This window comes from Aythya marila (genome assembly GCF_965140915.1).
Source record: "Aythya marila genome assembly, chromosome: 4".
NCBI lineage: Eukaryota > Metazoa > Chordata > Aves > Anseriformes > Anatidae > Aythya > Aythya marila.
This window is the reverse complement of record NC_139045.1, coordinates 13,278,494-13,294,971: the sequence shown is the minus strand read 5'-3', so window position 1 is coordinate 13,294,971 and position 16,478 is coordinate 13,278,494. Positions and strand designations below refer to the sequence as shown.

At 47.9% G+C, this 16,478-nt stretch overlaps 1 protein-coding gene across 6 annotated transcripts in view; it reads right to left on the bottom strand.

Moving 5' to 3' along the window:
• Positions 1 to 2,052: 2,052 nt before the first annotated feature.
• ADGRL3 (adhesion G protein-coupled receptor L3) overlaps positions 2,053 to 16,478 on the bottom strand; it is a 509,447-nt gene continuing 495,021 nt past the window's right edge. For 4 of the 6 annotated variants that reach the window (XM_082759662.1, XM_082759663.1, XM_082759664.1 and 1 more), the window contains one exon: positions 7,941 to 10,540. In XM_082759662.1, coding sequence (XP_082615788.1) covers positions 9,741 to 10,540 — 800 coding nt within the window. In that variant the 3' untranslated portion in view covers positions 7,941 to 9,740. Of the gene's footprint in view, positions 2,171 to 7,940; positions 10,541 to 12,773; positions 12,792 to 16,151; positions 16,281 to 16,478 lie in introns of those variants that run through there. The other 2 variants (XM_082759667.1, XM_082759666.1) reach the window with 2 other exon arrangements.

Sequence of the window (16,478 nt, the reverse complement as noted above, 5' to 3'; positions counted from 1 at the left end):
AAAAAAAAAAACAAAAAACCAGAGGATTTCTGCTTTCCTGCAACTGCAGCCCCCCTTTCACCCCAAGCAGCACCCCAGAGCTCCCAAAGGTTGGGCAGCCTCAGGCCAGGATTTAGCACTGCCCTTCTAGGCTCTAGAAACCGTAAGGACCATCCCCTTACGACTGAAAAAAATCATGAGCTTTCAAACTTGTTGGAGCTTTTTATTTTCTTCCAAATTCCCTGTCTAGTTCCCAGAACCTTTTCAGCATAAAGCAGGGGAGGTTGTTCACATTTTGTCCCTTGTTGTAGCCCAGGAAGGAAAAAAATAAAAATCTGACAGCCTTCATTAGGGGTGCAACTTGAGTCTCCTCCTTGAGATGACGGCCACCTTGCCCAAGGGACACCGTGCAGGGCTGGAGGAGATGTGGGCAAAGGAAGGGGTGAACAAAAGCATGGTATCTCCTGCGTGCCACAGCGATAAATCATTCAATCGCTCGTTGCTGGGCAGCTGTGAAGTGCTGATGGTAACAACAGTCCCACAGAGCCAGGTGACAGCGGAGGTATTCAAGTATGCAAGAGGAAAACAACAGCCCTGCAGCTGCAGGAGCCTTACTGGTGTGGGTGCCTAACCCCCTTGGCACTACCAGGCAGCTTCTGGTAAGCTCCTGGCCTTTCCCTGCCAGGAATGAGGGCTCTACCCCAAATACCATGCTGGATTTGTGCAATAGGTGTTTCTATAGCTACCAGCAAGCTACCGGATAGCCGTGCTAGCGGGCTTTTCATAGGGAGGGGACGCTTCCACATTGGCACTGCTTCACTGAAAAATGCCAGGCGAAATAGAGGCTTTTATGTCTAGGGAAAGTTATTCTGGGCCACCTTTTTCCATCTGCTATGCAATTTTCTTCTGCTGCTGTTGGACTCAGGGTCAGAAAGGACTAAGTAAGCTCTGAGTTGTGCAGGGTGATGGGGAAACTCCAGAGCTCCCCTGTGGTTTCCACCAGTGCAGAGGAGCTGGCCCAACACCACTAACAAGTCTGCAGGGTTTGGTGTACGTTTTCCTTTTTTTTTTTTATTTTTATTTTTTTCTGTTTCTTTCTGTAATTAATATTAAAAGTCTTGTGGGAACCACACTGACGGGATCTGCGTCCCTTACTGGTGATTTCTGCCCATCCCACCTGCCATGCCTGCACCGAGAAGCCCAGGCTGTAGCTCCCCTGGGGAGGACACGGGCCAGAGAGTTCACCCCGCTGACAGGACCGAGGGAGAAATGCCTGCTGAGCCCCCTGCCCACCGTCCTTCAGGTGCCTCCTGCACCGGCCGCAGCGGCACACCTGGGCTGCCAGACCCCTGCCGCAACGCCAGGCAGACGCCGTGGCTTTGCATATATCCATTCACAGCCGAGCTGATGGAGAATCGTTATCTTCGAGAAACTAAGGCTTATTTTTTTTCCAAAAAAAAAAAAAAAAATCTCTATTTACACATGACAGCGAAATCCAAGCAGCATTCCCTGGAAGCTTTTGCTGAGCAGAGCTGCTGCTAGACATACGTGCCGGTCCCTATGTACAAGTGACAGCTTGAGAGCACTCTGCTGGCAAGTTCACCTTCCTCTGGTGTGAGGGCTGTTTCTTCATCCCTTTTTTTTTCTTTTTTTCCTTCCCTTTTTGACCCTCCCTGTATTTACAATAGGGCCCTAGCTGCAGCAGGGTCACCTTTATGTAGCCCAGTAGGTGAGCACGTAGCGGGGTTCACCAGGGGGGGCAAGCACGCTCAGCTGTCTGTAAGCGTTTTCAAGTCAAGAAGCCAACATCTGGAGCAGAAAGGCCTCCTTTGTTACTACAAAAGATTATTATTATTATTATTTTGCTCATTCTGCTTAAAAGAAGTGGCCAACCAACAAGCGTGCTTCCCGGGGCACTGCCAGGCACAGGGCAGCAGCGATCTCAGCCGGGCTGGTTTCTCCGTGGGGACGAGGGTGTTTGCCGAGGGGTTTGTGGAGACTGGTTCGTGGGCCTCTCCCGTCTGCGTGATCCCCGTTGAGGGATGGGTAAACCGAGGCACAGAGGAGCTGAGGCAGCACAGCAGCATGGGCTCGCTGGGGCAGGCTTGCGGGTGCCCCGGGCGCTAGATGACACTGTCCTCCATGGTCACTCTTCTGAAGACCGGCTCCTGCTTGGGCGTCCTGCTGCTTTCTGTGGAGAACAAGGAGAGAGCTGGTAAAGCCCCCGAGCAGCACCCAGCCACGCTCCACAGCCAGCCAGGTGGCCAGCTGGATGCAGACCTCCCCGATGCAGCCACCTGCTACTTTTGAAGAGCATTTTGACCCAACCAAAAGGCGGTGAGGCTTCCCTCAATATTTACGGGACACTGCTCAGTGGAGGAAGGGCTACAACAAGGTGCCCGCTGCTCCCTGGGGGTGGCCCTGCTCCAGCAAGGGGAGCCCAGAGCTGAGCTGCAACCCTGAGCTTGCACCAACCCAGCGGGGCTTGCCTGAACAAACAGCATTTCTCATGGGTTTCCCGTCCACACCCTTTTTAATCGGTAGGGATAACTGCAGAGTAAACGTTTTTATTTTAATATCAGATACATCTGTGCTATTTGAGGTGGAGTGGACACACGCAGACACTCTCATAATAACATTCAGGGAGTGGTTAATAAATACCAGACACATCCAAGAAGGATTAATGCTGTCCCTGAGCTGTTTCTTAAGCATAAATCATTTCACCCCATCTCCCACCCACCCGAGGGCCAGAACATCCCCGTTGCAGCAGATCTGCACGGTGCCATTGGAAATACCACCAGAAAGTGCTCAGGCTTATCCCTCAATGTGACTATTTTTGCTGCTCTTTCGGGGTTTTTGGAAGAGAAGGGAATTTCTTCATTTCTCATTGCTCATCTCTTTTTTTTTTCCCTAGCAGTGGGATGCCCTTTCTCCTCTTGTTTACGCTGCTGCTAGCTCGGTGGGCTGCTTTGCATCGTGGCGCAAACTGCCAGCAGCTAAAAATGCCTGCGTGCGTATTGTAACCGTGGGGAGAAACTAGAAAATCCCACCTATTGAATATGAAGCACTCTGTAATGCCATGCTATCCTTTTATCCGTACGTACGAATGGCAGCAACACAAGCAAGAAGGAGGAACCTGCTCAGGTGGAGGCTGTCGAAAGGCAGAGTACAGGCGCCTGCAAGGCCATGAAGGCACCTGCACCAAAGCAGCAAGGTTCACAAGGCTGTGAACCATAAAACTTTCATTTTTTAAGGAGAAGAGGCTAGGGGCGAGCTGGTGCAGGTGCCCGACAGCTGCAAGACATAAGCCTGCTGTTCCCAGCCATGCTGTGCTGGAAATGCTGCAGCTCCACCTGGCCACCCAGTGTACCTGGGTAGTGCTGCTCCCTGAGTGCCATGCCCTCAATCCCCCTTTTATCTCCCATAAAATCAGCCCGGCTAACGAGTCTGTTGACCACTCACCCCTCCCGAAAACATTTATCAGCAGAGGTTACTGGAGGCTTGTGCCTCCAAGGTGGGACACCAAACCTTTGAAGCACAGGAGCTTGCTTGTGCTTCGAGCACGGAGCTTTCCTGCCACAAGGACCTGAACTAAGCTCTGCGTGAGCTGCCTGAGAGGGAAGTGGGAGAAGACAGGTTGCAAACAGCTTTATTATAGCCATAATTTACCCACGGAGCATCCTGCTGCTGGAAATAACCTTTCTAAAGCCGTAAGGGTACATGCAGCTGATTACAAGTGGCAGCCAAAGACACCGGGTCATCTGTGTGCGTGGAGTTCAGAGCAAAGCACCACTGCTTTGCTGCACCACAGAGGTGCGTGTGCTGCCCCTCCGGTCACGGGGAGCCAGTGTGAGTGATGGCACGCGTGGCACCAAGGGGAAGCCATAAATATTCAACGCGTTGAGGCCAAAAATAAAATAAAATAAAGGAAATAAAAAAGAAATAAAGGAAAAGACACCTGTAGGTTCTCGCTATATTCACTCTTGTCACCAGAATGGGACTTTTTGCCTATTAAAATGCGGATGCTTCTTGTCTTTGGGCATAATATCCCTTTTAAAGGTCTGGGATTCGGGCCCCAGGCAACATGAGGCCGCAAGCTGCTGGCAGCTCTCCCCTCACACCAGCTGAGTCGGTCGTGCAGCTCGGCTTGTGCACTGGAGTTGTTGTTTGGGGGTTTAAGCAGCACTGTGAGAATATCAAGCATTTGCTTCCAGCACATAATAACTGCTCTGGGTTTACCAATATATATATTTTTTTATTATTGAGGTTTTAGTTTGGGTTTTTACATGTGTACAGAGTATTTAAGGAGTAGAAACATAAGGAAAGAAGCAAGGGAGGAGGAAATAAAAAAGACAGCAATTAGTTAGAAGCTGAGTTTTTTTTGTTGGCATTGTGTGGGAGAAGACTATCACCACCTGGAGAACCAGACATGACGAGCAGTAACCACCTGTAGCAAGCTATTCTGGTGTGCAAAAGTAAGATTTCCAAGCTGTGGCTGTCCTGACTAGTCTCAACATCTCAGCATTGCACAGATCACCTCTCCTGAACTGGGAAGACACCCACGTGTCCCCAGGGCTTGCTGCCCTCCTGCGGGTACCCCTTCGGGTGCTCTTCCAGCTCCCCTCCAAGCCAGCAGTGAGCCCCCTGCTGCTGTCCTGCCAACACCCAGCAGCAGAAGTCAGCAATAGCTGATGTAGAAATAGCCTCTGCTATTTCTACAGCCTCTGCTATTTCCTCATCTGTAGCCTCTGCTCTTGTCCCTGCCAAGGATGCCCACGGATAATGCGGCCACTGCTGCCTTCCCCGGCAGCATTAATCGCTGACTTTATCTGGTTTCAGCTTCATTCCTTCGGATGTTCCCGGCTGCGTTACCAGAGAACCTGCGACGACATGACACTTCTGTGGTAGTGTTCATGAGCACAGACTATTTAAACCCTGAAATATTCATTAAATAAAATTTGCATAGAGTCTAGCTGCATGCAGCAGGTAGCTAAAAATAAAGAACTTCTCTTTTTAAGTGTAAGGAGGAGATCAGGGTGTGACAGATGACCAAGCTAGTGCTCTTCGGCTTTCCTGAGAGAGCTTTTTATAAGATGAGCTACCCTTTTATTCCTGTTATCCAGGCAAGTCTGCAGGGTACCGTACTCTTTATAACCTCGTAAGATCAAGAGCATGTGGGGTTGTATGGCAGAGAGGCTGGCCAGCCAGAGAAGAGCCCCAGTGAGGAAGCAGGATGGAAGCAACAGGGACACGGGTAGCCAAACACAAAGACCTCCCATGGCTCAGCACCTCCCTCTGCCCCATCCCTCGGGAGCACCTTGCTGCTCGTCGTCTGGGGGCAAGGAGGAAGGGAGCAGGCTGGTTAGCAAACACAGATTTCAGGGAGCTAAATGCAATCAAGAGGAGGAAAGGAGCAGCGCTGTGGTAAACAGCATTGCCTACACGGTGTCGCCAAAGCTGTGATGATCCCCCCCTACTTCCAGCCTACATAGTCTTGTAGTCTGTCTTGGTGTGTGCTTCCCGTTGCGTCTCTCCTTCGCATGTTTTAGGGAGATCTTTACAGTCTTATGCAGCTTGTCTCCTGTGGTTCCTGCAGAAGCAGTGCCCATCAGAGCCAAAGTGTCCTTGAGCGGTGGGAAACGTCGCGATAGTCCAGCAAGCTTGTGCACCAGGTAGCTACGGGGCGCTCTGTGATGGGAACGCACTGGGAAAGTAACCCTGGGTTTGTGCAGGTTAGAAAAAGCAGGGGGAAAAGGGATTCATCACCTGCAAAACATCCCAAGAGGCTTTCCAGGAGCATGCGATGCACAAAGTGTGGCTCAGTGCTCACCTCACAGCCTTGAGCTTCTCCCTTCCCCTTTCCCACTGGCATGCAAGGCTTTATGAAGGAAGGATGCCACAAGCTACAGACTGACACTGGAAAGTCTCCCTCTGTACATGCCCAGCAACCAGCATCTCCAAGAGGTGGTCCCATGTTTCCAAAAAGCGCAGCCTATGTACCAGGTGGATGGCTTTGTAGGACCAAGCACTGCCTTTTTGCCTTTACTCTGTTTTTCATTGAAAATGGGATGCTTACCACAGCTGAATGATGAAGTTTTAATATTCTATCTCTACATGCATTTTTTTGCCTCCCTTTCTTTTAACAAAGCTCTAAAAAAGCAGATCCCTCCTGTACAGGGCTGGCTAAACACTTCAACCCAGCTTGCCAAGTTGCATGCCCCAAGCATAGGTACGGCTATAATACCGTAACAGCTACTTCATCAGGCTGTCGTGTGTGCCACGTGCTGTTCTCTCGTGTCTCTCCACCTTTGCCCACCATGAAGAAATGCCTTAGAAGCATTTCTTAGAATAAATGCCTCCCTCACACTCCGAGTTTAGGCTCCAAGGGCTTGAGCTGAGCTTCATGTGCTGCAGTCTGCACGGACGACACTGCTATGATCCCAGCCACACAACGCCTGCATCCACTGAGCCATTGATCAAAGAGCAGAAACCTTCACCATGCCCATAATCAACTATCTAACATGACAAGAGACTGCTTTGACAGGGAAAAAAAATGATGAAAATACTCCCCATCCTGCTCCCCGCCCTCCCCGAACCAAACAACAGTTTTAAAACATTTTTGGCTTAATGTAATTAATGATGTCTATTTCCCCTGTTTTGTGATTCAGCTGTTACCAAATCTCTAAGAAGCACCAACAGCGAACCCTGTGGTGCCAGATCAGCCTGGGAACGGAAATAATCAGCTTGAAAATAAGCAGCAGTTTTTGCAATCAAAGCGCTAATAGGCAAGGAGGCCGGAGGGGAGACGCTGAAGAGAGAAGGGATGGAAAAGGGGGGGAAAAAAGCCTGTTCAGCGATAAATCAAAAACACGGGGGAGGAGAACCAAAGAACCACAAAGATATTCGGCAGGACACGAGTCACCCCATAGCAAATCCATCACTGGGTTGTTCTTGCATAGTTTCAGCCACACTGCACCGATCACCCCCCTCCCATTTTATCGTGGCAATATTTGCTGCAGTGGAGCTCACCCTCTGCATGATGTGAATCCCACCTGGAAACCTGAATTTTGGAGACTCATACTAGTGGGCAGAAGAGACTGATACAAAGGGGCCCTTTTAACTTTTTCTGAAATACAGGTGTGTCAGGTGTTTCGAGGCTTTGCAGCCTCAGATGGGCACGGCCACAGGGTCTGCACCGCTCGCTTCGCATGGCACGCACGGCTCTGCCACACGCCTCCCAGCTCAGTCCCTGCTGGCACGAAAAGTAAAACCGAACAGGGAGGCACAACCTGGCTGTCCATCAACTCTTACACTACGACACCAGGGGATTCCCAAGGTCAGGATGGGAAACGCTAAAATCTAGACCCCATTGGGAGGCAGAGCTTGGTCAGGAATAGACCTCACTGCCGCCCCGTGGCATTTTGGCGTGAGCAGCTGGCTGCAGGAACATCTCAGGTGGCCCCAAACAGACCCTTGCACAGACCTGATTGCTCCTGGGGGATACGAAGGCAGGCTGGGCCCTTGGCCATGGGATGGGAAGGCTGATGGGGTCTCTAGGGCAACGTGGCTGGCGGTGGCGATGGCGCCTTCTGTGGGGAACGCCCGGAGCAAGAAAATAAAGAGACAGCAAACAAAGACTGAGGAGGCCTAACGGGGACTTGTTTTTACTCTTTGACATGCTACCAGCAGTTTTTAATCTCAGAAGAATCAAAATTAAAAAATAAAAAATTTAAAAAAAAAAAAAAAAGAAAAAGGAAATTACAATGATTAAAAAAGTACGACACATGAAATACTATACTCGAATCATCTGCACGTCACCGTCTGGTATATACAGTAGGCACAAAACAGACCTGGAGTAACCTGCGAGAAACGTGGGCCAGCTTTGTTCTCGCCCCTAAACAAGTCTGGCTAGCCTGATGTCTCTCGTCAGCCGCAGCCGCGTAACGCTTGTGCTTAAATTGCTCAGCTCGGCTTCCCTTCTTTGGCATTGCTCACCCATGCCTTACAGGAGAGGAAACGTACTGGAGGCAGCAGTGGAGGGAGGAACAGCAGAGAGGAGCGATTAACCGTACAGTACATACATACAGTGTCTTCTAAATTGTGATCAGTTGTTTATTGGTTGGCAAACAAGCTTCACTTTTACAACAAATATTAGTAATGAGGTCATTCAACTGCTGAGACCATACAAAATGATCATAAATTAAAAAAAAAAAAAAGCGGAAAGAAAAAAAAAAAAAAAAGAAATTATTCTCTGTGCTGCTAATTTACCTCTGGAAAGCCTATGTTACTTAAAATCCTGTCAAATAAATAACTTTCCTGTTAGGCGAAATAACGAACAGAAGACTTCTTTTTCTTTAAAAATCACTGCAAAAAGTACTTTTTAGATCACTACGCATCCATCAGTTTTCTTCGTAACCACTGCAGTACAAGTGCCTAAACTGGGGGCCGGGCAGAGCCGTGAAGGCCCTTCAGCTCCTACGGGGAAGTCGCCGTCTCATGCAGAAGCCCCGCTACGACTACAAAAACCTCTTGGCTTCTCGATGCGAGCCTATGGCCTGGGTGAGGGGCTGCTTGCCAAAGATGCTTCGCAGGATTATTGTTATGATCGGTTGTGCACTGTAAACATCAAGTTTGCCCTGCTCTATTCTGCAAAAGGTCTGCCGGCAATACGCCGGCCGAAGAGAGAGACAGCAAGGAAATAAAAGACTCCCTTGGCTGGAAAGAAACTGTTATCGCGTTACTAAAAATGGTCCTTAGAAAGTGGTGTTTGTATTTTTTTATTTTTTATTTTTTTGCCCAGTGAGACTTTTTACCGGGATGGGAGGGGCAGGGGAAGAGGCAAAAGGAAAGAAAAGAAAAATAGGAGTTATGAAAAACCTTGCTCCTACTGGTAGACAAACTTACAAGACCAGCACAACAGAAAAGTTCTTATTTTTTTTTTTCCACTACATTAACAGGGACGCAAGTTCTGGAGGAACAGAAAGCAGACTATATGTGCAATGCTAGTATCTGTACATTACATAGAAATTGTTCGATTCTCTTTTTTTTTCTGCCATTAGTTTTTTATCATCAGTTAATACAGCAAAACGTAAAATATGCGTTTAGCATATAATTCTAGGATTCCCTTCCGTCTCATTTAATTTTTGTTTGGTTTGCTCCGGCAGCAAAGGGTGCTGCGGTCAAACCCAGCTGTGAGTGACCAAAACCCATTACGTGATCTGGATTTGTAATAAACAGCTTTGCTAGCTCGTTTGTTTTGTGCAGCACTCCCACCTAGATGCGTCATCTTTACTAGTTTCAAATGCACATTTTTGGCCTTTTTTTTTTTTTCTTTGCCTTTTTTTTTTTTTTTTTTTCTTAAACCGGGTCTTCGGTATTAAGAGCAACACAGCATCAAGGATTGTTTAAACAAACACAGCATAACTTGAGAAGGCCACGAAGTGTGCCGTTATCTGTCCTATCTCTTTCATTAACATAATGAAGTCTGTCTGAAGGGAGGAAGGATGGGGAGGAAGAGGGGGGGCAGCAGTTCCTGTTTGTTTTTTTTTGTTTGTTTTTGTTTTTGTTTTTTTTTTTTTGTTTTTTCCGGGCTGGCCTAAAAATTCCAGTAAAAAAAGTCCAAGAGTTTCATTTTGTTTAGAACAGCATGAAGATTTAGGAGTACACACAATATTACCACTGCTTGTATTAACTCAGAACAGTAAACCGAGTGTTACGGAGGGGCTGTTTGTTGTCTGTTTGCTTAATTTTTGCTTAATCTTCTATAGACTAGTGACCAAGTGAGCGGGTCCTTTTGCATTGCCGTCCGGGGGAGTTCCCTCTTTGTTTGGCGGGACTATAAAACCGTCGCTGCTGCCTCGACCTAGCTGGTAGTACGTGTGTAGCTGATGGACGTGGTTTCTGGAGCCTAGGTTGGGCATGCTTTTGTAGTAAACATCGTCGGCATCACCGCTTTTGGCTGGCGGGGGGTCGGTCTGGGTGCTGGCGGTGACGCTCTCTGTCATGGGCATGCCGGCCAGCGTGGGCATGCTGGTGTAGAGAGAATCCCTGTTGGGCGACTGGAGGTCGTCCGTGTGCTCGTTGGTCAGCAAAGGGAAAAAGCTCTCGCTGTTGTCTTGCGGGATGCGCCGCCGGCTGTAGAGGTGGGGCTGGTGGTTGTCTGCCGAGTACACCCGGGGGGGCAGCAGCGGGGCGTCCGACTCCTCGTGGATGAGCTCCAGGCCCAGGCTCTCCTCGTGGGTGAAGGAGGTGGCGTCGTCCAGCACGATGGCGTCGTCCTCGCTCCCGCCGCCCACGCTGTTGACGAGTTTGTTCATCAGGTTGCGGCTCTGCTCGCTGGAGCGCTCGTGGTTGTTCAGGTAGGAAGGGATGTAGTTGGAGGTGAGTTCCTTCAGGATCTTTTTCTCGAGGGCGTTCTCGGTGTGGTTGTACCCGCGGTCAAGGATTTGCACGCAGTTGCTGAGGTACTCGCCGCTGGCGATGCTGTAGCTGTTGCCGTGATTACCATTCAGTGGTAGAGTATCCGTGACACTTGTATCCCTGGCATTGTTCAGAAGCCCCTCTGAAAAACATTACACAAGAGAGGGTGACTTGTACAAACAGGAGGACACTCACGCGGGATGTGCACACTCAAAACCCCCTTTCCTAGGCTGCCACGCTGCTGGGGGAAGGCAACTGGCGGGCCAGGCTCAGCAGCGAGAAGCGCCTTGGCCAAAACGAGAGGGCACGGCTCCGCCTCGCCGACTTAAGGTCTGGCCACCGAAAATTGGGAAAGTGCTGCCAAGAGTTTTAACTTGATGCAGCAAGAGCTGGTGGGAAGGAATAACCTCTCCTCACCAGCATCTCCTACGTGGCTACGGTGCACGGCTGCTGCCAGAGGCTCGGGGCTTTGCTCTGAATGTCTCGGGGGGGCTGAGGGATACGTGAGCCTGAGCTGGTCCAAACAGCCCTTGCTCCACGCTCTGTGGCAATTCATCCTAGCTGAGGAAATGTATTCACAGCACAAGGCTAATCATTACCCAGGCTTCACTTAGGACTGCATCCTTACTTGCTTTGAAGGTGAAAAATAAATCCTCTCTCCACGTCAGAGGAAAGGCATAGGCCCTAAAGGCAAGATTTGGTGATTAGCTTGTGCGGACATGCAAGACAGGGGCGCGGAGCGCTTCCTGTCTGAAGCTTTTTGGGAATAAGGCTAAATGCCCTACCTCTCCTGCTCCAAGGCTGTGGCCAAAATAACTTAGTTGATACTGGGCAGGTGGCATTGCTAATGTAATCAGCGCTGCAGACAGCTGCTGCCGGGTCTCGCAGAGCCTTTAGAAGTAGCTTCTATTTTACTTTCCCAGTGAAAGCAGAGGGCTTAATGAAGATAAACTACCGTCACTGCCATGGTACGGCAGGCTCGGGGGGACCTGCACAGAGTGACAGGGTCTTGGGGATGCCCCTAGGCCTGGCTCGCTACCTTCCTGCCTTGCCTGCTCTGTGGGACAATGCAGCCCAGTGAAATTCAGCTGCCTGGCTTGCATGAGGAGCATTTAATGCACAGACAGCCACAGATGAGCCCTTTGGATTTTAGCAACAAATGGGCCTGGTCGCTTCTGTCCCACTAATTGCCTGCGTCAACACTGCCAGCAGAAGTCTGGGGTTGACTCCTGCCTCCCTCACGCTGCAGGGGATGGTGGAGAAATGCTTTGAAAGCAACGTGGGACGAGTGGGCAAGGGAGGAGAAACTCGGGCCACTGGCAGTTTAAGCTGCCCTGCTTTCTTTTTTTGGATTATTGGCATTCCCAGAGCGAGGAGTGCATGAAATCGTGTATCTACCTTTCAGCTAAGGGTTTTGGGCGTTGCCAAGAAAATCACAAGCAACTCCCAGCAAGCAGCGGCTGATTAGAGGAGCCTTTAGCCAACAATTTAGGGTTAACGGTTGCTCACACCATGCTTGGTACATGGCATGGGTACCTTCTGAAAATACAGGGTTTAGTCTATATCTGCGATGCAGTAGTTGTGTATGTCAACGGCTGGAAAATGCTACTGCAGGATTTTGTTCTCTTTTGAGTGAAATGCCCCAAATGTGTCCGAGTTTAGGTTTCTGAAGCTTAGAGCGTGCTGCTGTGTCCCGTGTTTCCAGAAAACAAGGGAACTACGCAAAAAAAAATGTTAGCTAGCCATCACAGACATAGAGCAAAGCCACTTATTTTCACGTTGGAAGCTCCCCCAGCGAGCCATGATGTTTAGGGAGAGATGAGGGGTGAGCGTTTTAGGGGAGGACTGTATGCGATGGGAACAGTGATCGTCTGATGGCTGGGCACTGTATGCATTGAGGCACCGAGTGCCGCTTCTGCTGCCAATGCATAGAGCTGGAGGCCGGGGGGGTCAGCGGGGAAATAAAACGGAGGCATTGCACGTGAAAACAGAGCGGGGTCGGGGATGAAACACGCCGTATAAAAATGCCACGACCTTGCAAATTAAAAGGTGAAGTTCAAAGGAATTGTACGCACGGCTAAATGAAAAACTAGGCTGGGTAAATGATACCACAAAAACGGGAAATAAACAAAGAAGGCACCATCTAATCTTATCTCTCTCTATATATATGTATGTGCACATACATATATATACCCACACACATACACACGCACACACGTACATATACATATGTATATTCATAAGCTCTAGATTCTTCTGATTTCAAAACTGTGAGATGAATTTCCTTTATTAACTACATCATCTATATGTGATGCAATAAAAGTGAACTAAAAAAAATTACATTTGATATGCAATGTTTAGCTTTACTCCCATACTTGTCTCTCTGTAGGGCTCTAAACGACAGCATGAAGAAAAGGAAAGAAAAAACAAGTAAGCTTACAGCGACAGTAGGAGAAACATGAGTAAAAAGCAAGTTGATGATATGCAGAAGAGAGTTAACGGAAATAATTTTCACTGCCCAGAATACATGAATTTGTTACATGGTTTATTTCAGGTTAAAAATATTGACATTTTAGACAGAAAATTATTTTACGCGCAATATCAATAGGCTACATTTCATTAAAAAAAATAATCACATTTAAAACTTTTTTTCCAATGCCATTATAAATGTCCAGCGTGCAACACAAATCAAGAAACAATCCCTGGAAATTTTAAGAAAAGTCTAAAGCTCGCAACAGTCATGCTTGAAAAGACAGGCACTGTCAGTGTCATTTCCAAAGTCTTAAAACGAATGGCTTTACTTACTGTTAGTTATAATAACCCCTGGCAGTTGAAACTGAAATCCATTTCCTTGCTAAAATGTTTTGCTGTCCATCCTTTGCAACAGTGCTTTGTAAGAGTACGACTTTGCTCATCATGGGGCTGCTGGCACGTTACAAACTTTTGCAAGGAAGCTTTTTTTTTTTTTTTTTTTTCGGTTCTTTTATAACCAAAACGCATGGAAAGCTACATGGACTTTGCAAACAAAGGTGAGAGAAATAGTAGATCGAATAATGGCATCTCTAAATGAAGCTATCGAGAAGGAAGGATTAAAAAAAAAAAAAAAGAGAGAGCCAGAGATGAAGATGAAGAGCCATTGTTTAACTGTTAGCTTCCCACTTTGCTCTGGTCTGTGGCACGCTGTGATTTAAGCAGAGCTCGTTACGTGACTTCCTTCTTCTCTTAAAATTATCACTCCTGGAAGCGGTTAGGCCATTCGGAGACACTTAGGCATCCAAGAGACCGAGCGAGCGTATATCCATCAGCTGCAAATGGCAGCAGGCGCTGTGCACGTGCTGCGGGGTGCCAGGCTCCTCACCTACCACCTCCTCCTTCTTCTATGCTCTGTCCCACTGAAGGAATTGCTTTTGCCACCAGTAAGCAGGCTTTGGCCTTTTGGGTTCTCATCCCCAGCCTCTTTTCAATGCTCCTGCTGAGACTCTAACACAGATGTGGCAGCTTCGGCTTGAACAGAGAGGGTATTTTAACGCCTGTAACTGGGGAGGGGGTGGCATGGACAGAAGAGGTAAGACCCCAGGTTTACCCTCTCTACAGTGTCCTGCCTCTGTCCATGGGCAGCACCAGAAGTGGCAGATGAAGGTGCACAAAAATCATAGCCTTGGTGACATGGGATGAGTTAGTAGAGTGACGTGAGCTAGCGAGCCCTCACTGCACACCAGTCCTAGCCAAGGCTGCAGGGTTTTTAATCCCAAAGAGCCCAAACTGCTTTTGCTAACCTTCTTTTCCCCTGTGGGATCTGCTAATATTCACACTTTCTAATGGCATGCTTGGTCCCAGGACAACAACCAGTTTGCAAAGCAATAGCTGTACCGCTTTCTTTGATCATTAATTAACTTGCAGCTTCCTGAACACAATGGGTTGCATTCTGCTGCCTGGTAAAGTCAATGGGAAAGCTCCTGCGGCTTAAATGGGATCAGTAGTGGTCCCACTTTCTTTAATCTCCTACGGATGTAGCCTAGGCAGGTTTCTCTCTTTTCCATCTGCTTGTGTTGCACCAAATAGCACTTCCGAATCAATAACACTATTTGTGGAACAATACGTTGTTAACTCAGGCAATTGTATCAGAATCCAGTCTCACCAGCTAGAACACAAGATTATTAAAATGTACGTAAAACCCTTTTGTCACATTTCTGCTCAAAACACTTTTGTTCGCTCAAGGCACCCAGACTTGAACATTAGGCCTTGTCTTAAGCCAGACGTTGACCCACCATTACCTGCTGCAACCTGTTTTGAAAGTCCCTCAAATCTCAGTATTACCATGCAAGGAAACATACAGAATATCAAGGCTTGTTCTGACATTGGCGATACACAGAAGTTCCTATAACGCAGAGCATTTCAAGCTTAACAGTAGTCCCTTTTAGAAAAAGCATTAGTGAAAGCAAATTGATTGCACAAAGTTAGCATGGCTTAGGAAATTTAGGAACAGCAAAAAGGGCAAACACACGTGCTTCCTTGTGGTTTGAATGAAAATACCCTAGTGTTACAGTTTGATATCTATTCCTGTTGTGAACAGTACTCTGCTATACAGCTTAACGGGGATTTTACTCTTTGTAGGATAACCATCGTCATTCTCCCTTCCTTAGGGATCCTTTACTGGGAAGGGACACCTTCACAGGGAGGGGACACCTGACATGCTTGGAAGCAGCGTTACTCTGTGAGGATCTGGCCACCTCTCAAGCCAGCCCCCCTGGATCAAATGGAGGTGGCAGAGCCGTCACAGAGAGGAGCTGGCAGAGCTCCATCCTCCCCAGCTGCCCCTCAGGTCCTGGTTAAGCACATCTGCCTGTCCCTACAGCAGCACCAGGACATCTGCCTACAAACCCCAGCGGTCCCCACGGCTGGAGGAGTCTCTCCACATAGGTGACAAAAGGCTGATCTCCCAGCAGGAGCCTCAGCTAGGTACCACTGACTCTACCTGTTCCCTTGTTATCGCTGCAAGGAGGGTATGCCAAGAGCTCCTCGTCTCCCCTACACCTTTTTCTATTCCTTCTTTCTTCTTACTTCCTAATAACATATAGAAAATGTATTAATGCAAACGGCAAAACGTTTCCTACAATGTCTAAGCTCTGCTTGTTAGAGCCGACCTCCACTCCTCGCTTCAGCTGTCATTTTTTTTTTTTTTTCCTACAGATCAAGGGCGGTTTTGCTTTGTTTTGCATTTTTACTCGTGTAACCTCTGGCAGACACGCCGGTGCGCTGCTGACCGCATTTCTCTCTGCCATTTCGAACGAGCAGCTTTGGTGTCAAAGGCCATTTTAGCTTCACTTACCTTCAAAGGTGTTCCTGTTTCTGAAATGAATGGTTTAACGAGGAAATGTGCTGACAACAAAGAGAAGAATGGATACGTCTGACAAAACACAGACACAAGACCAAAACAATACAAAAGCACGGGGATTGAAAAAAAAAAATCAAAATAAAAACTACTATGAATGTTTTGAGTGGGACTGATGAGTGTCTCTCAAAGTGAACTTGATCGCTCATGGAAAAAAAGCCTAAGGAAAATGGAAAAATGCACTGAAATGAAAGGAAAGGGGGGGATCATTTTTGTGCCCAGTTCCAAAAAAACAAAGCGTGTGTGTGGGGAGAAAAAAAAAAAAAAAGGAAGAAAAAAAAAAAAAAGAAAGAAATGGGCCAAAAGAAGCCACAGAAAATGGAATTCTCACTAGAAAAATTAGAGAGAAACTCCAGCACACCTTGTGCGTTGTACATGCTGACAGAAGGGTTGTTATAGACCGCCGATTCCCCGAGCAATGTATTATAAGGGTTGTTAGTGCCATGAGGACGAAGCAGAGCATTGGTTATAAGATGATTAGCCATGGCTCCTGGAGCAGCCCGATAGAAAGACAGAGAAAAAAAACAACAACAAAAAAAAGGTCAATCAGGCAAATGTGGCATAAAAAAAAGGGAAAAAAGAACATTCAGAATGACAACAGTTGAAATAGTCCTGATTACAAGCAGCCAGCTAATTAGACTCAAAAACTGTAGGCCACTAAAGCAGCACAGATGTTACTGACGATGCA